Source organism: Aspergillus pseudonomiae (assembly GCF_009193645.1).
Source record: "Aspergillus pseudonomiae strain CBS 119388 unplaced genomic scaffold BDV37scaffold_84, whole genome shotgun sequence".
NCBI lineage: Eukaryota > Fungi > Ascomycota > Eurotiomycetes > Eurotiales > Aspergillaceae > Aspergillus > Aspergillus pseudonomiae.
In genome coordinates, this window is record NW_022476076.1 from 20705 (window position 1) to 42069 (window position 21365).

General features: G+C 51.1%; 8 protein-coding genes across 8 annotated transcripts; 3 read left to right on the forward strand and 5 right to left on the reverse strand.

Moving 5' to 3' along the window:
* Window positions 1–38: 38 nt before the first annotated feature.
* On the reverse strand, window positions 39–1596 carry BDV37DRAFT_286936 (Zn(II)2Cys6 transcription factor domain-containing protein; the record flags this gene model as incomplete). Its single annotated transcript, XM_032088022.1, has 3 exons — window positions 39–767; window positions 818–1479; window positions 1533–1596. 3 exons carry the CDS (start codon window positions 1594–1596, stop codon window positions 39–41), a joined length of 1455 nt encoding a protein of 484 aa, XP_031937395.1.
* A 327-nt stretch (window positions 1597–1923) lies between these two features.
* On the reverse strand, window positions 1924–3741 carry BDV37DRAFT_274710 (major facilitator superfamily domain-containing protein; the record flags this gene model as incomplete). Its single annotated transcript, XM_032085285.1, has 6 exons — window positions 1924–2172; window positions 2230–2300; window positions 2414–2873; window positions 2937–3515; window positions 3563–3627; window positions 3684–3741. The coding sequence occupies 6 exons, from the start codon at window positions 3739–3741 to the stop codon at window positions 1924–1926; spliced, it is 1482 nt and encodes a 493-aa protein (XP_031937396.1).
* Window positions 3742–4052: 311 nt separating this feature from the next.
* On the reverse strand, window positions 4053–5063 carry BDV37DRAFT_274711 (uncharacterized protein; the record flags this gene model as incomplete). The annotated part of the gene is made up of 1 exon (XM_032085286.1): window positions 4053–5063. One exon carries the CDS (start codon window positions 5061–5063, stop codon window positions 4053–4055), a length of 1011 nt encoding a protein of 336 aa, XP_031937397.1.
* A 570-nt stretch (window positions 5064–5633) lies between these two features.
* On the reverse strand, window positions 5634–7858 carry BDV37DRAFT_213143 (putative general amidase). Its single transcript, XM_032080046.1, has 6 exons — window positions 7425–7858; window positions 7104–7373; window positions 6916–7057; window positions 6126–6862; window positions 5986–6076; window positions 5634–5939 (listed from the first exon to the last, which is right to left on the reverse strand). The coding sequence occupies exons 1-6, from the start codon at window positions 7737–7739 to the stop codon at window positions 5824–5826; spliced, it is 1671 nt and encodes a 556-aa protein (XP_031937398.1). The 5' UTR covers window positions 7740–7858; the 3' UTR covers window positions 5634–5823.
* Window positions 7859–8548: 690 nt separating this feature from the next.
* BDV37DRAFT_258571 (carbon-nitrogen hydrolase family protein) lies at window positions 8549–9651 on the forward strand. Its single transcript, XM_032083061.1, has 2 exons — window positions 8549–8634; window positions 8714–9651. The coding sequence occupies exons 1-2, from the start codon at window positions 8590–8592 to the stop codon at window positions 9584–9586; spliced, it is 918 nt and encodes a 305-aa protein (XP_031937399.1). The 5' UTR covers window positions 8549–8589; the 3' UTR covers window positions 9587–9651.
* Window positions 9652–10288: 637 nt separating this feature from the next.
* BDV37DRAFT_274714 (major facilitator superfamily domain-containing protein) lies at window positions 10289–11564 on the forward strand (the record flags this gene model as incomplete). Its single annotated transcript, XM_032085287.1, has 4 exons — window positions 10289–10466; window positions 10553–10726; window positions 10802–11360; window positions 11402–11564. 4 exons carry the CDS (start codon window positions 10289–10291, stop codon window positions 11562–11564), a joined length of 1074 nt encoding a protein of 357 aa, XP_031937400.1.
* Window positions 11565–13314: 1750 nt separating this feature from the next.
* BDV37DRAFT_274715 (cytochrome P450) lies at window positions 13315–15017 on the forward strand (the record flags this gene model as incomplete). The annotated part of the gene is made up of 4 exons (XM_032085288.1): window positions 13315–13522; window positions 13578–13777; window positions 13829–14824; window positions 14883–15017. The coding sequence occupies 4 exons, from the start codon at window positions 13315–13317 to the stop codon at window positions 15015–15017; spliced, it is 1539 nt and encodes a 512-aa protein (XP_031937401.1).
* Window positions 15018–18087: 3070 nt separating this feature from the next.
* Window positions 18088–18957, reverse strand: BDV37DRAFT_286943 (uncharacterized protein; the record flags this gene model as incomplete). The annotated part of the gene is made up of 1 exon (XM_032088023.1): window positions 18088–18957. One exon carries the CDS (start codon window positions 18955–18957, stop codon window positions 18088–18090), a length of 870 nt encoding a protein of 289 aa, XP_031937402.1.
* Between the last annotated feature and the right edge of the window lie 2408 nt (window positions 18958–21365).

The following is a 21365-nucleotide window of genomic DNA, read 5'->3' on the forward strand; positions in this document are numbered from 1 at the left end:
GCAGGACCAGAGCCTGCTACCCCGAGAACTGAAGAGACTCATTCAGTTTTATACTGTACATTATGAGCCCGACCCATCTCAAACCCATGTGTGTCCGCAATGTGTGCCATGGCTTGATCTAACCAAGCAATCTCAAAATCCGACTCTAAATTCCGTCGTGCCACGTTCAATGGGAAAATGAGCATCAATGCCCCCACACTGCCCTGGAGACAGTCGAGATGATAATCGACCATCCGGAGGATCTCAATCGCAATATCCCGTCGCGTCCCTTGGGCTGGAAGTAGAGGATCACTGGTACTTTCTTTCCCAGTCGGCTCTGGATGGCAAGCCAGAAACTGGTACATCTTCAGCACCAAGAGCAGCGTGGAGTCATACATACACAGCTCTTGTGCGCGGGAGAAATCATGAAACCAGAGGACTGTTTCGAATGGGCGAGGCGCAGATGTCGATGGCAGCGGAGATCCTTGCACGTTCCGATCCGCAGAAACAAGATAAGATGCGCCAGGAAATGTCTCCTCCCATTTCCATCGCCAGACGTACAACTCCTCCAGCATGGACAGAGCTTTCCGACACAGTCCGATTCTTGCCGTCTCATCCCCTCCCACCAGGAACGCATCGACAGCCTCCAGCAGGCCGGGCGCATCGCACATGATATCATGGAGACAATCTATCAATGTCTTGGACTCTGGCTTCTCAGCCCACGGAATGGTCTTCCATTGTGGCTCTTCCAGAAAACATCGTTTGCGACTCGCAATATGCCCTATCGCCTATCTACCCGTCAGTCATTCCAAGACCACTGAATCTATGGACAACCTACAATATTCTGCCTCAGCGTTGGGTACAACGCAAACCCCACCCCATGCGTATGCCTCCCGGGCCCGCGGAAGGCAGTCAATCGCGCCAGGCCCTTGTAATGCTGCATCCAGGCATTGGGGACGGTAAACGCAATGGACTCATACATGGCGAGATAGATAATCACCACGAGCAAGTCTTCGCGGAGAGCATGTTCCGGATGGTAGAGTTGCAGTTGCAACTCTTTCAACGCGTCGGAATACCATCTTGATCCCCTGTGGAGGAGATCAGGGTGGTTGTGCACTTGGCCAAAATACGCTGTGGAGAGCGCGCGGAGCGATGTTTTGGATAGGACTAGAGCTTTGTCGCTCGCCGTGTTTACGTCTGGTTGGCTCAGGTGGAACGAGATGGTGGACGCCAGGTGAATTGCTTCGGCGTCATGTTGGTTGAATATCTTGTGCACGAGATGTGTGGTGAAGATATTGTCTTCGTCCCTGGTCGGGGTAATGATCCATGGGGATCTGCTCTTCTCTTCATGGATCAATCTCGACCGGGCCAGGGAGGCCTCAGCCTTGGGCCAATTCTGGGGGAATCGCTTGGTCTCGTCGTGAAATTCAGCAAACGCGACGTAGCCATCGCATCGGTAGCCTCCTTTGGTGCACCGATCGCAGAGCGGCTTGGCCTCATCTTTGGATGTCGTTAGTGGCAGATCCTGTCACGCCTGGCAGGGGGAATCCAACCGCATTTGACGCGTCGTTTCCGACAGGTTTTGCAACCTTTGCTTCTTCCTGGGATTCCGACCATGAGGGTAGGATTCGTGGTTACCAAGGTGCGCTCGTCAGGGACGGTGGTGGAGTTGGTGTCGGTGCGGGGGATTTAGTGTGAACAGAATCCTATCGCTTAGTTGGAAGAGCCTTGGAGCCTTTCCAAGCGCCATGGGGATTTCTACGTGAATGTCCCACGAAGTAAAACACCAGTAGAGACTGAGATCATTCTGGTATGGTAAAGTAAACTAGAGTCTGCTTCATCCCTCCGTGTGCTATTTTTGACCTCATCCCGGAATTGATCTAGGAATTGGATTACGCCTCAGCTTGCGTACATGTGGGGTCAAAATACGCCTTGATAACAGCCTTATTTCTGCCGATGAACTGGCTGCCGCGCGGCATATTTTCGGTACTTCTCGGCCGTGCTTGCCCGGGCTCTCTTCCCATAGACCATCAAGAGAATCGGCAATGTCACGGTGACCAAGGCCAGCATGCTGATGAGAATGAATGTATTCTCGATTCCCATACCGGTGATCCAAGGGGTGAAGGCAAAGCGAACCACCATTGCAAACCCATTGCGGATGAAAACAATAGCAATCAACGCATCACCAAGTATCTACACAGTTTTTGAGCCGCACGGTTCTATGTACTTATATGTTCGTGGTGGACTCACATCAGGATAGCAGTCAGTAAGATATGTTAGGGCCACATCGGCAGTGGTAATGAACCCGAAACCGTATATCCCTTGACCCACGGCGAGCAGAGCCCAATGCAGACCCTATGCTGATTGTTAGCCTTCCAAGAGGAGATAGGTTGTGGTAGAGGAGACAAGTATGTTACTTTTCCTAGTCCAATACCATAAATTAGCAAGCCGGCGCAGTTCAAAAGAGCCCCTGGAATGCTCATCCAAAGACGCATTTCTGGCTCGAAGATTCCACCATTCTGCTTGGCCGCTTGGACAATGAGCCTGTCGTTCAGAGCTGGAACGATCAGCGTCGCGATGAAGGTGCCCAAAAACCCCCCTAGGTGGAATAGGCCAATTGCAGATGGGCTGAATTGATAAGGTTCGTCCAAAAGGAAGTAAGAGCCTGACGAAGCATTGGCCGAAAACCAGGCCAGGATCGTGCCGTATGTGATGGCCGTGTAGGCGACAGCGGGGAAGGAGAAGAGAATGAGCAGCGGCTGGTGGAAGTGCTGGGCTACTGGTATGTCCGTCCGGGTGACGAAGGCCAGGCGTTGTCGAATCGACTTGCGTCTGCGACGGGTATCTGCCGTTGAACGAGTAGTTACTCGGAGGGTACGCGGTTCCCCAGTCTTCTGGTCATCATCATATTTCGGTGCACCCTCTTGGTTATTATCAGTGGACTCGGAATGACCGACCACGAGGGGGATGTATTTTGACTCCTCGAAGAAGAGCAGTACGAGGATTAAGTTGACGGCAAGGAAGATGCAGATCATCCACCACATCCATCGCCAGCCCATCGACTCAATAATATACCCAGCAGCAATCGGACCCCCTGTGGACCCCAGGCTCTGCATAAACAGAAAGATGCCATTCATACGAGCATGTTGATGGACAAAGAAGAGGTCAACAATAGTGATCATGACCACGGCCTCGCTGATGGAGCCAGCGAGTCCAGCCAGCAGACTGACACCGATGAGTTCCCCGGCCTTGTGAAAGTTTGCCCACCAGATAGCACAAACAAGCTGCACAATTGCACTGAGCAAGTAAATGGGACGACGGCCAAACTTGTGAACGCAGGGGATAAACAGGAGACATCCAATGGCGAGTCCAGCGAAATTCGACCCACTCGCCTGGTTGAAGGTCGCGTAGGTCAAACCCAGCTCGGACATGTAGCCTCGATAGGCCAAGCTATTGATGTCCACGAGGACAAAGGTGAAGAGAACATATGAGCAAGTGAGCCCAAAGTTGACAGCCTTCCTGAACGGGGACCAGTTCTGCACCTTTCGTTAGCGGCAGAAGCATGGAGCAGGGTTTTACGCACCAAAGGGTCATCAGGATCATCTGAAGGAGTGGGACTCAGTTTGAATTCCGACACCAGTCCTTGCCCTGAAATAGTGAGTGTGAAGCTTTACACCTAGGCCCTGCTTCTAAGGGCCACATACGTTCTTCAAGTTTGATTGTCCCTGGCGGAAACACATCATTGAAGTCTGGACTCGACATTGTGGGCAGAGTAAAACTGACAGTTGGATACACCATGGGTTGAGGAGCCGGGCATAGTCAATGCTTTATACTTACCTCAGGGCTCTGAATTGTCCGGCGAGTTGAACCCTCTTTTCGTGTCTTCTAGAGCGGGGGTGTTAAGACATACGGGTTGGTACGATCGATGACGCTGCCATGCACCAATGACAGGCCGCAACCAGCCGGTGGATTGGTAAGTTACACCCTTTTCGGGCTGCCCATACATACCGATACGCGTTTAATACATCGATATCAAATGTTGACCTAATGAGAAGACGATCTTATCGTGGCAATCACAGAGGGATACTGAGGTTATCATCCGTATCAAATAGGTCGAACAGATACTGCACGGTTCCTTCGTCTCGGCTGGTCCAGACACGGGTTAGGAATTGCCGAAGATTCGCCACGAAGGGGTAGAAGCTTGCGCCGTTGATGTTCTGCAATAACGACAGGATGTTTTCCCGGCCAAAAGAGCCCTGAATCTCAGCTCCAGCCAGAAGTAGGACCAATGATATATTTGGAGGATATTGTTTCGCCATCGCTAGACAATGCTGCATCTCCCTTATGATTGAGCGGGAAAGGAGCTCGGCATCATCATCTCGCTCTCCAAAGGGGAATCGTAGCCTGTGCAAGATAAGAAGCGTCGCATTGCGATGGAGACTAGCCTGCGTAAGAAGGAGTACCATCTCCTGCTCCGAGAAGCGCTCAATGGTCGTAACTGACACACTGGGAGCCCATGCAATGATCTCCGCACGAAGGGTATCGAACTGATCAGGAGGGATAGGTACGTCAGATCCCTTCCTGATGGCGACCCTTAGAAGACAAACACGATAGAGAAGGGGTAGGAGAGATCCACACAGGCCCGCATGGTGGTTGACAAGGTATGGATCACGCACACGATACTCGATAACGGGGATCCTCGCTCGAAAAAGAGACTCCGTGACATCAAGGAAGACCAGACAGAGCAATTCTCCCATGTCCGATTCCGGTAAGTGTTGGGAATAATAGAGCGGGCGTACCAGTGAGAGTGTGAATCGGCAAATGGTGCTCCCCGAAATGCTTGAGATGAGACGGTGGAATGTCACCAAACTCAACCCCAAGGATAACAGGTTGCCCGCATGCTCGGGGCTGGTAATTTGGGCGTTACGCAATGTCTGTAATGCCGATGCACAGCGAGACCAGTCGCTGTCGCTACAGGCAGCCTGGTTTGTCGTCGAGCGCAGAAGGACGCGGGTTACAGCCGCGTAAGGATCAAGCAGTAGCATCGGGGCCACCCTGATGCGGGCGCGAATCGTTTGGCTCATCTCACGGCTTAGCGACTCTCCAAGCGAGAAGAACTTACAGATCTCGACCGCCGTATACTCAGATACACGAGAGACTGTACTTTCCCAGCGCAGCAAACTCAGAAGCTCGATTCTTGGGGCACTTGGTCTCGTCATCTCATGATTCCCATCTCCATGTGTGGCCACAACAGAGAGGTTTGAAGTGGGATCGATGTCACTGCGACCTGTCATTGACGCTGATTTTGCGACCGAGGCAACGCGTGGCTTTCGCCCTGGTCGCTGGCGTCGCCGCGAGTATGTGCACGGGTAATGCAAGCGATAGCAACGATAGCATGTCTCTCCTGGCCCCGCCAGGCAGCGCGACCTGACTGTGTGGCATCGATCACAAGCGGATGGGCGCATGGAGAGGGATTCTAAAGCAGTCTTTCTTGGTTGGTGTGGGTGTAGATGAGGAGATTCCAGTGTCGGGAAGAGATCATGTTGGAGGCGTTCACAAACTCGGGCTTGGCACGTCCACACCAGTTCACTTTGACATACTGTCCTATCGCGTTCATATAGTTCTATTCTTTTTTCTTTTCATTTCGTTTCCTTTTTTACGACAATCAGACAAGGATTGTACATTCTGTGTCCGATTCCCGTCTAACTTTAGTTGAATAGAGATGATTCTACGTGTACTGAGCTGATTGTTGCAGGATATATATTCAAATCGTACCATCTCTATCTTGCTACATCCAACTATTCTGCCAGTCCAGAGCGTTCGGCAAGTCATGCCACGTCCGATTTACGCCCTCAGACACCGATCGATCAGCTTCGACATCTGTAGACACTCCTCGTCCCGCATTGTGGTGGTAAAAAGTTGAATTCCACATGGGGCCCCTTCGACTGATTGATAGTCATCTAAAGATATTAGTCGTCAGGTCAGAATCAATCGCTCGACACTTACATTCTGGTGCGATTTGATCGTCGCCCACCTGGAAGGGCTCTGTAGCATCCAATTCGTTGACCTGTCCAAAGGGAATGACACACGCCGGATACTTATCAAATGTCAGCTGGCAAAACAAAAACCGAGTGAAGACAGCATACATCAAGACAGTTCAAGAAGATGGTGTAGGGTGCAGGACCAAAGGAGTCATGGGCTACAGCAGTGTTTTGCGCCGGTGGTGCAAGGCAAATATCCAGATTATGTTTGGTCCACATGTTTCGATAGTCCTCCTTGAGTTCGGCTCGACGAGTGTTCAGAGCGGCCAGCGTGGCTAAACGATCCATCGAACTCATATCCGGTAGGGATGATTCATGGAATTGCTTCACTTTTGCAATCTGGGCGCCAATGTGTTGTAATGCTGGAACCACGGGCTCGCCAGCAGAGATGACATGACTGAGGGCGCCCTGATCCAGCCCGAAGATACCCAACGCAACTTCATTAAGTTCCTTGATGCGGCACTCTTCGTGACTGAGAAGAATTATTTCATGACCGTGTTCTTCCAGGCGCTGTTTCGCTTTTGCCAGTATCCGTTTGACTGGGGGATGTAGCGGAAACACTGGATGCTCCGGGACAAGACCAATTCTCAATTTAGGTTTCACCGTAACCATTCGCCAGGGTACATCGATGACAGTGGAGTCATATAGACTAGGCTGGATATCGAAAACCGAGCGAAAGAAGACTTCAAGACCTTCAAGGTCCAGGGACAGAGGTCCAGCACACGAGAGGATAAAGCGCATTCCACTCGTTGAGCAGGCCCGAGTGCCTGCGTTTGGGACTCTTGATGCACTGGGTCGGAAGCCATAAGTCCCGCAACAAAGAGCAGGAACGCGAATGGAGCCTAAAGACCGATCAACGAAGGTAAGTCCGGTTTGGTGGCTGGGGTAGACCTACCGCCGACATCAGTGCCGACTCCCAAAGGTGATCCTCGCAGCGCGACCAAAGCGCCCTCGCCACCACTCGATCCTCCAGGCGTCAGAGTGGTATTCCAGGGATTCAAGGTACGCCCGAAAACATTATTCTGCGAGTCGAGCGCCTACAAGTCTCAGCCTTGATCCCACCATTGGGTTCAGCGATCTCACCATCATAGTCTGCGGCACGTTCGTCTTCACATAGATGACCGCCCCGAGTTTCAAGAGAATCTCCACAAGCGGTGAATTCCCGGTAGAAACCTCACCTAGGAACGAAACCATGCCGATCGTGGCCTCTGTTCCTTTATAGTGAAAGCTATCCTTGATACTCACGGGGAGACCGTGAAGGGGACCGACCACCTGCCCTTGAGAGCGAAGTTGGTCGAGATACTGCGCTCGCTCATAGGCCTCGGCAAACATTGTCTCTGTAAGACAGGCAACCTACGATGATTAGCAGTTCAGACCTACAACCAAGGAAACCAGGGTATATACGAGTTGCTGTGCGATGGCAGCCCGCTTGCAGTACGCCGTAGTAACTTCCACCGAGCTTAGGCTTCCGCTGGCTAATGCCGCTAACAACTCCAGGACCGTGTACTCTTCCGTGATGTGCAGCTCGTGCGCGGTCATGATGCCAGATTCACGGATAATGTTTTTCTGGATCAAGTTGTTTTTATGGTCTGCGAGAGGAGCGTCCAGGGAAGCCATGACTGCGTCTGGAATACACCATTCGGCAGGGATTTTGTTGGCGCATGCCTGTCGTTTCCGCTCGACTCGCTGTTGCCAACTGGACTCTTCGTTGGAGCCCATTCTGACTGGAATGGTGGTGGTCTGGATCAATGCACGATAATTTCTTAAGCCACGAACTTTTCTGGTTGGGCGCTATATCTTTCTCGGTCGCTACTTGAGCGCAGACCTTTCAGCGTGAAGAAGTTAAATGAATTGCAGGAGAATTGAAGGAGTTCGGATTGCCCATGTCACCTAATCTTAGTCTCATCGTGTAGCATACCTAGCCGAGGCCCCGGCGTTAGAGAATCCACCGGCTCGGTCAGGACTCTCGTTGGCTCCATCGCACTGCACTGTGGAGAGATCCACACGAGAAGCAGGTATCCACCATGAAAACACAACAGCGGCGATTCCCTGGGTGAGTGAGGGGACAAGTAATAGGCGAGGTGAGGTCAAGCAGAGCGATGCTTCGGGGTCGGCTTGATATCTTTCCCGATCTCCGATCGCGAAGGCGCTCAGACACTTTCTGCCTCAGGCCGTATGTTATCTGTGGGAGTCATATACACATACACATACAATTAACAAGTCTACTCTTTCGACGCCATGGCGATGGATCCAAGAGATTACAGCCACTGCGTACCCGCGAGAATGAACATCGCCACGGATATCGTCTTTCCATACCGCCATTGGTATTTACCGTCGCGTCATAATACCTGACGGGACAGGTCGACAAGACAGTACGGTACAGTCTCGCATGGGCGCTCGGGGCGGTTGATTCCTCGGCCACTCCGACTGCAGGGTGAACGTGTTCCAACCCAGGCAGCCCATATACGGCACAGGCCAGGAGTCTGACATAAAACGACGCCTATCACCACTTTTCCCATTCCATTGTGATCTGATCCCCGGCGTTGTCATCCCTTTCCCCGCGGCCATCATGCCGCCGTTCTGCAAGATCGCTGTCATCCAGCTATATGTCAAGGTACGCATGCCTCGAATGTCTTGCGTGAACGAGAACTTCCATATACAACCAATAACGGTCTAACCGCGTGCGCTTCTAGCCCCTCAAACCGGCTGACAACTTCGCCCGGGCGGTGCAATTCATCCGCGAGGCCGCTGCCCAGCGTTGTCATTTGGCCGTGCTGCCAGAATTCCACTTGACGAACTGGGTTCCCACCGATCCGAGTTTTGCGTCATTGTGTGATGATTGGAGAAGCTATGTGCATCGCTATCAGGCTCTAGCCAAGGAGTGCAATATCTGCATTGTACCAGGGTCCATCGTGCGCCCTGTATCAGCGTCATCCACAGAGCTCACCGACAAGCCCGCCCCAGCCCTCGAGAATGTCTCCTTCTTCATCTCCAACACAGGTGAGATCCTCGGCTCTTACGTGAAAAAGAATCTTTGGGGCCCTACCGAGCGAGCCTACCTTCGCTCCTCCGGCGACTGCCCGCACCGAGTCATCTCGACCCCTCTTGGCCCTGTAGGCCTCCTCGTGTGCTGGGACCTAGTCTTCCCCGAAGCCTGGAGAGAACTGGTATCCCAGGGAGCCAAGATCATCATCGTACCCACCTTGTGGACTCGCAGCGGAGCCTCTGAGGCGGGCCATCGTCAAAACCCGTCAGCACCATCCTTGTTTCTGGATAGCATTCTGACCGCGCGCACCTTTGAAAACACTTGCGCGGTGGTCTTCGCCAATGCAGGCGGGCCTCCAGGTAGAAACTACTGTGGTCTTTCCCAAATCAACATCCCCTATGCCGGTCCGCTGGTTCGGTTGGGCACCTCAGCTGAAGGCATGGGCGTCGCCACTGTGGATTTGGCAGTGCTAGAGGAAGCAGAAGCAAACTACGCCATCCGGAAGGATGTAGCAGACGCTTCCTGGCACTACAGGTATACACAGAGAACTCCGGCCGAGCCATCGAAAGGGAAACTATAGACGTAGACATGAGCGGGGTACACATCAGTTCAGTCGGATCTATCCGTACACTGCCCTGAGCGAAGGAGATATGGTCGTATTTAAGACGGAGGCGCAATGAAATGGTCTTCCTGCATGGCGTATGGCACGTCGGCAATTGTCCCCTCACCAACCCCCTAGATCAATGAACCGGGGCATGATTGCCGTATATTATTATGTATGCACTCTAAGGAGGACACCCGATAGATGGAACAGTGCGTTTTTGGGGATGCGAGGTTTCTTTCCCGTTTGGCTTGAAAAACTTTGACAGTTCAATCTCAAAGACACCTGTCTTCAATACCATGCTTCTCCTCATATTACTCGTTATTCGCTATGCTGCTGGGTGGCCAGTGGTTCCCAGCCAAGCATACCTCAAACCATGCGCAGCCCTTGATCGGGCGCGGGCATCGGAGAGGGTGGCATTACCGACATGCTCACCACCAGCTTAACAGCCCGCACGTATTGACTCGGGGCTTTTGGTTCGGTAGCTTGATGCTGCACGAGTACAAATCCAGCAGTTGCCTGGTGATGGCAACTAATGTGAACATGACTAACCCCAGGCCAGCGACAAAGAGCACGATGGCCGTCCCAACATAGTTATGTCGCTGGTTGTTGATCTAATTCCTCCGTAATCGCTTTCACCTCTCTAGTTAATTCTTCGTTCGGTTCACTTCTCCACCTTCAATGGCGACCAAACAACCTGAACAGCCTTCTGCTGCTGCTACTGCTGAGCCACCCAATGGTGGTCTGGCGGCCTGGGTGGGCGTATTTGCCTCCTTTCTTCTGTTCGTCACCCCCTGGGGATTTTCGACCGCGTTTGGCGCGTTCCAGAGCTACTATCAATCCGATCTCTTGAGCAGCAGTTCCAGGGGGTTATTGCCGGGCCCCTGTTCGACCGGGGATACCTGCATCATCTGATGATCGCTGGTTGTTTCTTGACTACCTTAGGGTTGATGATGCTGAGCCTGTCCCCCGAGTATTACCAACTCTTTCTCATGCAGGGGATCTGCTGCGGCTTGGGCAGTGGGTTGAATTATGTTCCTGCCCTGTCGCTCGTTTCCACCTGTTTCACTACGCGCCGTGGCCTTGCGGTAGGCCTGGTGACCTCCGGGGCCAGTATTGGTACGTTGGACTGATCGATTGTTCCTCTCTTGCTTGCCCTACCCGGCTTCTCACTATATCCGTCCTGGCGTCTAGGTGGGGTTGTCTTCCCTATCATCTTCATCCGCCTGCAGCCCCGGATCGGATTTCCCTGGACGGTACGGACCATGGGCTTCATCCAACTGGCTTGCTCCTGTATCGCAGTGCCATTGCTGATGGCCACCACCAAGACGCGGCAGGCCCCGCCCCGCCGGATCATTCACTGGCATGCGATGACGGAGTGGCACTTCAATGCCTACGGGATCGCCAATTTCTTCATCTTCACGGCATATTTCATCCCGATCTTCTACGTGCCGACCTTCGCCCAGACCGCCCTGCACACATCCACGACATTAAGCTTTTACATGGTGTCGATCATGAATGCTGGCTCGGCCATCGGCCGCATTGGGTCGTCCCTGCTGACCTATTGTCTCGGAGCAAGCCACATCCTGCTGGTCAGCGTTATTGCCTCGGCTGTGCTCCTCTTCGGCTGGACGGGTATCCACTGGGTTGCCAGCTTTGTGGGCTTCTGTGTTCCTCTTGGCATATTCTCCGGGGTGTTGATCTCGGCCAATCCGCTGGCCATCGCTCACCCGATTGTCTCGCCGACCCCTTGGTCATTGGCACCCGCATGGGCATGCAGTGGTTTGCTACCAGTCTGGGCGTGCTGGTCGGAGCACCAATTGGGGGAATCATCGAAGGCCACAGAGGAAGCGATGGATTTTTGGGGTTGCAGCTGTTTAGTGCAGTGGGGATGATTGTGGGTGCAGTCTTTCTACTGGTCCCGACGATGGCCGTCTGGCGATATGAGAAGCCTTGATTGTGGAGGAGAGAGAGAGAGAGATGGGGACGCAAGAGGGTTCCACTTTCATTCCTCCGGAACGCAGCCCCGGCCCTTTAGACAAAGCAGCCGGCGAGCGAGGCGCATTAGTGCTTATCCTTTTCGTTCATGGCCGTTGGTACGGAGTTGGTCTGGGTTGTATCATGACAATACAGAGCGATAGATACCATGTAACAGTACCAACCCTTACCATGTCTGACCTAATATCTACCACGACGATGCTTCGTAGTCTTCACCATGGCGATGCCGCACGTAGCCGTCAACTCGGATGACCCTACCTGAAGGAGAATACTCTAAACCTGGTCGGCATCATGGTAAACTGCACCGTTCTGCTGTACTGGGACCCCGAGCAGTACCTAAACCACCCGTATCGTTTGGCTATGTATGCTGCCGCCGGAGGAACAGTCAAGGGGTCAGCCAATATCTCAATGACATCGTCCGGGGTGAGCTCACCCAATTACGAAAGACGTCGCACACACCCTGAAAATTCTCACTGAAACCGTTGCTCGCAACGATGAAAGCTGCCGATATCCTCGCCATGATGCTACGTCTGTTGGGCGCGAGTGTTGTGGATACCCCATGTGCAATTCCAGGGGATTTGTAACAGCAACACGAGTCGGCGGACAACTTGGATAATGTCACAACGCTGGCTGCAATGCGGATACATGAAATGCTGACCGTTGACGTTACTTTGGAGATGTTTGACTGGGTAAGATCTCTGCTCCCCTTGCCGCAGTGCCACCTCCAGCCCGCTAACCGTGACGGCAGGCACCCTGGGATCGTGAGATGTAAGAGCTATATTGGTTTGTATGAGATAATGGTGGGATTTAGGCATTCCAATTGAGAAGGGTATCCCTTTCAGAGTCTACTGCATTCGGTAAAGAGAACTGCTGTGGATGGTGGAGGGGGAATCCCTCTTGTAAGTAACATATCCACTAGTCCAGGGTGGATTTGGAAAACGATTTATGAAGTTGATGAAGGTCTGCCCGGATACGGCTAGGTCCCTTTTAATGCATGGAGACATAAATATGTCTATGGTTGTTCGTGTCTTGGTCTCTCCGCCGATCTGCATGATTCTACCCGAGCAGATAAGAATGTGCTGTTCCCATGAGGATAAACACCGTTCAAGCGGACTTGAAGGCCAGCTACGACAGTTTACATTACGACTCGATGATCCTAATTCTCCTCTTTTTGTATTTCGTTATCTCGTCGTCTCACGACGCCCTCGCAATCCATCTGGCAACTCGACCATCCGGCTCTATCTCACCAATATTCATGATACGTACAAAGCCAATTCTGACCTCATGCGAGAGGGAATTTGCCTGAGATAGGCAACTGACGTGAACGTTTAATAGATTGAGCTAGACAGCTGCAAGTGTGCCCGACGGCAAGTGTGATAAACGATGAGGCCAATGGGTGCAGGTGGATGAAGTTAACGGATCATCATGACGCGGGAAGTGGGGATACTCGTGCCGAACAAAGTTTCTCCAGAGGCCCACCATACTGTAAATAGGCTATGAACTGCAGAAAGTCCTGCCTCGGGTGTGGTTGTCGAGGAAAGATGCCCTGCGTTGATCAGTTCGTATAAGCGGGGAATCCCCACCCGAGTGTTTCCTAGAGCCAATATATGAAGGATGATCCGACCGTCGCCCCCCGTTCGCATTTTTAAAACACCTTGTCTCGGGCCTGAGTGCATGGAAATTCAATCAATCCGACTCATTGGTTGAAGATGGGCGCAGTTGAGCTGTTACTAGAAACCCGGTGGTTGATTGTCGGTGGTCTTCTCGTGCTCTACTGCGTGAAAAAGGTCCAAACGTACTATCGCCTTCGAAAGTTCAAGGGGCCCCTGATCTGTGGTTTCTCCAGTTTTCAGCACACCCAGGCGGTGCTCAGCCTGCAGTGCGAACGATGGTATAAAGAAATGACTGACACGTATGGTGGGTAATTTCATGATCGTTGAGGCCGGCCTCCCGATCTGATAGGATGCTGTAGGCCCCATCGTCCGGATAGGCCCAAATGCGCTCATCACCTCATCGCCAGAGGTATGGGCTCATATTAACGCAGTCCGGTCTCCATATAAAAGGTCGGACTGGTATTATCATGCTGCTCGGTTCAAGCCAGGCGAGGATCATGTATTCAGCGAGACGAATAACGACCGGCATGACCGGAGACGCAAGCAAATGTTAATGGGAGTCTGTCTTCCACGGGACAGTGGCTCGATCCAGTGGCTGATTCGATTTTAGTATTCCGGAAAAGAAAATCTGTCGCTAGAAGCCGACATCGACCTGCGCGTGCGGGACTTTCTAGATCTAATTCGGAACGGATACCTGTCCACCGAAGCCAGGGTGAAGCCAATGGACCTGGCGAAGAAGGTCCAATACCTGACATTGGATGTGATCAGTACGGTCGGCCTGGGGAACAGCTTTGGCATGCTGAAGGCGGATCAGGATGTCAATGACTACATCAAATCCGGAGAAGAGGGCCTCTGGATGTCGAACTTCCTGATGGGCACCGGTCTGCACTGGATCATGCAGATTGAGTGGGTTGGGAAGCTTCTCGGTCCCTCCACGAATGATTCTACGGGCTTTGGGAAGATGATGGCCACGACCGGGCAGATGGTGGCGAAGCGACTACAGAGCTCCACCGACGCGAGGAGCGACATGCTTGCTTCGTTTATCCGGCATGGGCTGATCGGCAACGAGCTATGGATGGAAGCGTTTGAGCAGGTTCTAGCCGGATCCGACACCACGGCGTCGGGGATCCGGGGCATCCTACTTTGCCTCCTTTCAAATCCGCGAGTGTACAAGAAGCTGCAGGCGGAAATCGATGACGCGGTTCGAGACGACAAGGCACCTTCAAGCGATATTATGCCTGACGCTCAGTTGCGGCGACTCACATACCTGCAGGCAGTGATTAGGGAAGGGCTACGGGTCTTTGTCCCGGTCGTCAACATCTTCCCAAGGGACGTACCGTCTGAAGGCGACGAAGTCATCCTTGACGGCGAGTCGGTTAAAATCCCTGGCGGTACTTGGATCGGGTATTCTGCTCTTGGCATGCATCTCAACAAAGCCACCTATGGCGACGATGCGGAAGTATTCAGGCCGGAACGATGGCTGATCGAAGACAAAGATCACCTGGCGAAGATGACGAGAGTCAATGACCTTATCTTTGGCTACGGTCGGTGGAAGTGTCTCGGTCAGACAGTTGCGCTGATTGAAATCAGCAAGACCATTTTCGAGGTACATGATGAATTCTCCCCAGAGCATGGTTACTACTAACATACTGATTGTGTTGGAGGCTCTGCGTAACTTTGATTGGGCTCTTGTCAACCCAGAACAACCATGGCGTAGAAGAAATGTGAACGGCCTTTTTGCTGTGACCGACATGTGGGTTACAGTGACAGCAAGAGAGAAGTTGGGCAGCTGTCTCTAGCGTGATATTCTGGGCAAGGTATATAAGGTTGGTTGATACAGCAAACACATACTGCACCTATTCAGGAGTTTGCTGAGATTGTGTTGCACCACAAGGGAAGATGGCATCGTGTGCTATACTAGGACAGTTTGGTCCACCCCAGCTTTGGTGTGAAGTTCACTCAATTATATAGGCGCCAAGAACAGATTCCTTCAGTTTATCATGTTAACATTATACGATCCCACCTGATCTTATCGACATGGGAATGGTATACTCATATCCTGCTTTTCCCACGAGGCCGTCACAATGGTGTAAGGACTTTCGGATACTGTGGACGGATGAGTGTAGCTACTCCAGTGTCACTAGTTGTGAAAGGAGCAGCATCGGCGGCACCAAGGCTAACAAATGTGCCTTGAGTTTGGCTTTGGGCTCATTTCATGTCGCGCATTCACCGTATCGAGACCCCAGGGTCGTCACAATGGCATTTATAACGCGCTTCCGCCATGATACAACCCACCAGCGCTGTCTCAGCTGATGCAAGACTACAGAATAGTGTGCTATTATCACCAATCCAAAGGATTCGGAGGTCTGGATGAAGTCAATAAATGTCTCCTGTGCTGTCTAGCTCCATATATAGCTTTCGAGACAGGCGATCGTATCGGTGAATACTTAGTAGTGTTCATCCATTAGCGAGTGCACAGTATTGAGCAGCTCACGGAGAGCATTACTCACCGCACGGGAGCTTCTCGGACGACTGTCTTTGGAGCGGACCTTCAAGCTACCTTGTTTGTCTTGGACGGATACATGACGGCTGCTCTTGCAGTCTGATGCCGCAACGTTAGCCTTTGGTTTCTTGTTGACAACGTACATGCGTGAGTCGCGTGAGATGACTTCTGGTGCGGATTGTACGGGTGACACGTGTGGAGAACGATGCACCTCTGGTTGCGGATGTGTCTATGAACATGCATTGGCGTTACTAGGAGCATTGCCGCCATCTTCGGGAGTAATTCCTGAACCTTGAATGGTACAACATCCCGATTGAATCTCACAGACATACATACAGCCTTCCAGCTCACATGACGAGCGCAGCGCAATCAACGGGCCCGGTTCGAGTATTCCGCACCACGACAACCACGGCATGAATGTGTGCCGGCCCCTGGCCATCCATACAGCACAGAACGATGTAGCCGGCAAGCCCTTCGGAGAGCGAGAATAGGAAGTGGAGCAAATCTTGGCATCACGGATCTGGAGAGGAAGCCTGCAATAGCAAGCTTAAGAAGAAAACTATATGATCTACTTCGAGTAGTGGCCTACAGGCCAATGCCAGATATACCCTGGGATAGTACAGGCGGGAACAATATAATCTGAAGTAGTAGCTCTGTGGGTAGTTCAAGGAGATCACGTCGAATACGAAGAGAATATTTGAAACTCTGGTCAGCTTGTCGTCGTGCTCGCAGGAAACCTCTCTGCGTTGAGTTTCCTAAAATATCTCGACTGTATTGAATATCATAGGGAACACAGGACATTTTTGTGTTTTGACGCCTCAGGTTAGGGGGGAGGAGGGTAGGACTGGTTGCTTCCAGAATTTGGCCTCTGACTTCCCCAGATAAATCTTATCATCCATATCCTTGAGAAAAGGCATGGCTTTATGAGTGATGTCAACTGACTGTGCTTCTGTTGCCACTTAGGCCCAACCTATAATCACAGCACGTAGGTAAGAATCTCCTGCAGGCGACAGGCAATGGTATAAGGGAAACAGGAATGGAAAGCAATTGCCCGCGTTTAGGGGGAACCTTAGATACAACAATCTGTTAGTTTCATATACTTTCTCAAGAGTAAAGCATCAATTTCTTTAATATCAAATTATGAGCATAATCGTAACTGCGAAGCCAAGTTCACTTTGTGCAATCCGGTATACCTCCTACTCGCCATCTACACTTTCCGGATCTGTCAAAGCGTGCGGCTAAACGAGGTCCTAACCTGGGGTTTGGTAAAGCCATAGTATACAACCAACTTGAAATGCGGGGATAGCACCAAACTCTAGTCCAGTAAGAATATTAAAGCCTTAGTAGCCAGCAAGGGGAGAGATTATGGCTGTGAGGTTAATGGGACGCATTATGGTGGGCAAGCAATTATTTTATTGCCTGGGCAACACCTGGCAATCAAGGACCAAGGACGTAACTGAAATAGTCATTAGGATACTACCGTGATGGTTAAAGAGTACAACGGGTCGACCGAGCACAGCGATTAAAGTTCGTATGGCTATGTTGACGGAGTCCAAAGCATATTCAGCAGGAATTGGTTAATCCCCTATAAACCATAGTTTTGGCCAATTTGTTGCATATCTTGTGTCCCTTACATGAGGAAGGGGTGGAACATTGCAGAAGCACATGATATAAGTAACCCGGCACTTTCACTACACCCACCCTTAATGCAATGTGAAGGATGCACTGATCTAGGACAGGTAGCTTATATCAATCAAATAGTTGTGCACATTGATTGTATTACAATATACTGAGCTGGTAAATAACCACCATGTGTGGTTTTTCCACTATGGAGGGGAGTGACTGGAGAAATATAAGGAGAAAGATCTATAGCCGTTCATGGGCTTAGTACTATTTCCTACGGTGGAAGAACGTGGAGCCTCATATTGTCCAGAAATACCACAAGTTAACTTGAACCCGAGACTACGCTCACTTCAATCAGGAACATCCAGTGGGATTAACACCCATTGCAATTTGGATCGATACTCGGAACAAGCTCTGGGCCCACGCACCAATACTAGTTGACTAGACAGAACATGCTGCCACTCATAACAGTCCTACTAAGGCACGTATCAAGCAGCCACAACACCCAGTACATTCATTATAGTACATGTGGCGCTCATAACAGACACATGAGCCTGGGAAATTCTGCCGATAAGAGCCGACGCAAGTTTCTGTGGTAGGAAATCTAGAATTTCAACAGGTGTGGCCGCTGGAGGCTACACCTTCCGACTACAAAGCGTAATTTGTCCATCCTAGGGGAATAGAAATATGTGCTCTTCAACATACAGGACCGCCAAGATGATACATGTTTCATCCTCAACCATTTAGGACCCGCGCTCCTTGGTCCAGGTCCAAATATTCATTCCGATCTTACTTCCGGACAGAATGGGCAAGCCAGCATGGAGAGTCTCTGGATACACAGTCCCATCCGGTCGAATATTCTCCCAGAAGATAGCATTGCCGCTAATGGGCTTGAAAGTCACACCTGGCAGGTCCGAGTTACAGTCAATAAACTGGCACCACCTCTCATCGTCAGGTCTTGGCAAGTAGGGAAAGTGCGTGCCACCCCCAGTGCAGTTCGCTTGCAAGAATACGTTCAACGTGGTTTTCCGGTCCTGTTTGTGGGTTCCCCCGAAAGCATCGTAGTGGTGTCTGAAGAAACCATTTTCTTCATATAGTTGCACAGAAATAGCTTCGATCGTCATACCAGGCTCCCATTCCTGGCTTTTCCGTGCGCGTTGCTCAAGGCAGCGAACTACATCATCTCGTTCGGGGAGGGCTGTAAGGGACTTTCTGGCGCTTTGATCCACTTGGGTTTGGCCGAAGCCATAGACAAAGGCAGGGGCAAGGTTTGGTCCGCTAGATAAGTAAGACATAAGGAATAAGGTCCAACCAGTAGCTATTAGATTGACAAACCTTTTCTGAATTAGATGACGCGCCTCAGCGTCGTTGACAAAAGAAGCCACGTACACGACTGGAGGATTCTGGCTGAACAGGTAGGACTGAAAGGGCTGGATAGGGCATCGCAATGAGACATCCGGCTCAACAAAAACAATCGAGGCAGTGGGATCTTCGGGTATGGCGGTGTCGAAGGTCGAATCAGAACCAAATAACGATGTTGACCCAAGTGCATAATCCTGGGCAAGTGACCGTTGGGCCAGAGCAACAAGAAGGCAAATGAGAGAATGAAACATATTGTCGAACTGGCACAAGTATATTACTGGTGTTTCGATGTCTGGGGTAGGGGACAAACTTGGAAGAGAAAGAAATATAAACCAACCTAGGGACATTTGGAGGGATTTTTCTATTCCAAATCGAGCTGCAAATTGTGCCACGAGTATTTTCGTAGCTCATAGAGTACAGCCTGGAGGTCTTCTGGCCCGCCGATCTTGTCGATCCATACCTGCTACAGTGGGTTTGTGATACGTTTCGTTCGGTTGGTGGCACCAAAACAGATGGATCGACTACTTCGCGCCGACCCGCACTTCGCACACCTAGTCGAAGTTTGCCTATTGCAAGGTAGGTTTAGGTCATATTCCTGGGGCCTAAGCCTGGGGATTAACATGTTGTCTACTGTCGTAAGGTCATAGATTACTTCGATTACTAAAAAATACAAAGAGAACAACAAATTAATAGATGCAATATTGTAATCTTCCCCTTCTTCTGAGTTGAGACCATCGGGGTTGACGCCAAGAAGTCCAGGAGCGATACAAGAGGGCTACAGTGAAACAAATTTACGCAGCAGTGGAATTCTCGTTGGATTTTCATGGAACACAGCGCAACAGGAACAGTTCGACAGACACAACCCTTTTAATTTACATGGAATTCGCTGCGAAAATCATTGAGACCGTCTCTCCTCAAGAAAGCCCCAGAAGCACTGCTCCGCAACGTGCTGAGAGGTACCGATGGGGTGGAAATCGAGGCCCTCAGGGAGGCAAGGGCTTTCTAACACTCTATTTCAATTTTATTGTAGCAGCTGTAGGGGGCACATCCATAGGGGAGCCCATCCTCACGAAAAACAGGCACGGTCCCGGGACGTTTCTGGGCGCAAGCTGCCTTCGCTTGACTAACGATAGTCGGGTCGATGGCGGGAGCTGCCGCTGGTGGGCAAGCCGGAGGTGCAGGGCAAGCCGGAGGTGGAGGACAAGCCGGGCATGAAGGTTGGCCAGACCCAGACCCAGACCCAGACCCAGAGCCTGTCCCGGGGTTAGGGATGGGGAGTGGGATTGGGATCCATGGCAATTGAGCCTGGGCAATGCCGACGAGGCAAAGGCAAGCAAGTGTCTTCAGGCCGAGCATTTTTGTATCGAAGGTAGCCTGAGAGATGGATCAATTAGTGCGAGAGCAACAATGAAGACTGCCAAGGGTGTTACTGTACTGAGAGAGAGATAATTTGGGAATGGTATAAGGTAACTGAATAGCAAGCTGGGAATTATGAATCAGTTCGATGCATGGAAAAGTGCAAATATATATACCTGATCAATGTTAGTGAGCTATGAGCGCGAGATACTAGTTTCACAAAGCTGAAGCTGAATTGCCTCAACCCCTTACAGCGATTTTCACTGCTGAGAATGCAAGATGATGCATTAGTTGGATACTATATTTTCGATAGATGAGGACCTCCACTCCGGCACTGAAGACTTCTACCGGGAAGGATATTGCATAATATCTCCCAATCAGCTCTTGATAGTCAAGCACTTCACTGAAGCTAGGAGTTAATTTCCCTGCATGGTGGCGATCATAATAACAAACAGAAAGCGGAGACCAGTCAAGCTATGTGACCCAGGTTTGGATGTATCGTATCTGTATAAGGTCCCACTAGTCTAAGGAATATCACAGTGGTTCTGGTAGCATTCTTCGGTGAGGGGATCGATCGATCGATCGAAGCTGTTGAATCAAATATTCGACAGCCCGATCCCTTGCTTTGATACTCTAGATCATGCTACGTAAGGGAAATTATCTATCCAGACTCTCGGCCATATCGTAAGAAGCAGCATTTTCAGGGCCGCACAAGAGGTGGGGATGGTGATCCACTCGAGATATTATGGGACCACTTGACCCCACTCTTTTATTGCATACCATACATGGATCAAGAATTTGAAATCGACAGAAAATCACGGAAACAAGGGCAAGGAAAGACGTACCTATGTCCCAGCAGTATTTTGCTGAGAACAATTTGTTGAGAGCCAGCGGTATAAAATCGCACCAGGTCCATTAACACCAAGCTAACAGAGTACCTAGAGAATAAGAGTTTGTTCTGCTTTTCGATAGCAAACATGGTGCCCAAAGACGCTAGCTTCTTGTCCTTCCTTGCCTTTCTGTTAGTCACTCAGGGAGTGTATTCTCAGAACCAGCCTCTTTTCCCCCAGCCCGGCACAGGCGTTCTGGCGGGTTCTAATCAGCCTCCTGTATTCCCTCAGCCCGGTGGTAATCCTCAGCCGCCTGTGTTCCCTCAGCCAAGTGGGAATCCTCAGCCGCCTGTGTTCCCTCAGCCCAGTGGTAATCCTCAGCCGCCTGTGTTCCCTCAGCCAAGTGGGAATCCTCAGCCGCCTGTGTTCCCTCAGCCAAGTGGTAATCCTCAGCCGCCTGTGTTCCCTCAGCC

Coding starts and splice junctions, on each gene's coding strand:
- BDV37DRAFT_213143 (XM_032080046.1), bottom strand. CDS start 7,739: ATGGGCTCCAACGAAGAGTCCAGTTGGCAACAGCGAGTCGAGCGGAAA. Junction 6,077..6,125: donor TCTTCTTGAACTGTCTTGAT/GTATGCTGTCTT, acceptor ACATTTGATAAG/TATCCGGCGTGTGTCATTCC. Junction 5,940..5,985: donor CGATCAAATCGCACCAGAAT/GTAAGTGTCGAG, acceptor TAATATCTTTAG/ATGACTATCAATCAGTCGAA.
- BDV37DRAFT_258571 (XM_032083061.1), top strand. CDS start 8,590: ATGCCGCCGTTCTGCAAGATCGCTGTCATCCAGCTATATGTCAAG. Junction 8,635..8,713: donor TCATCCAGCTATATGTCAAG/GTACGCATGCCT, acceptor GTGCGCTTCTAG/CCCCTCAAACCGGCTGACAA.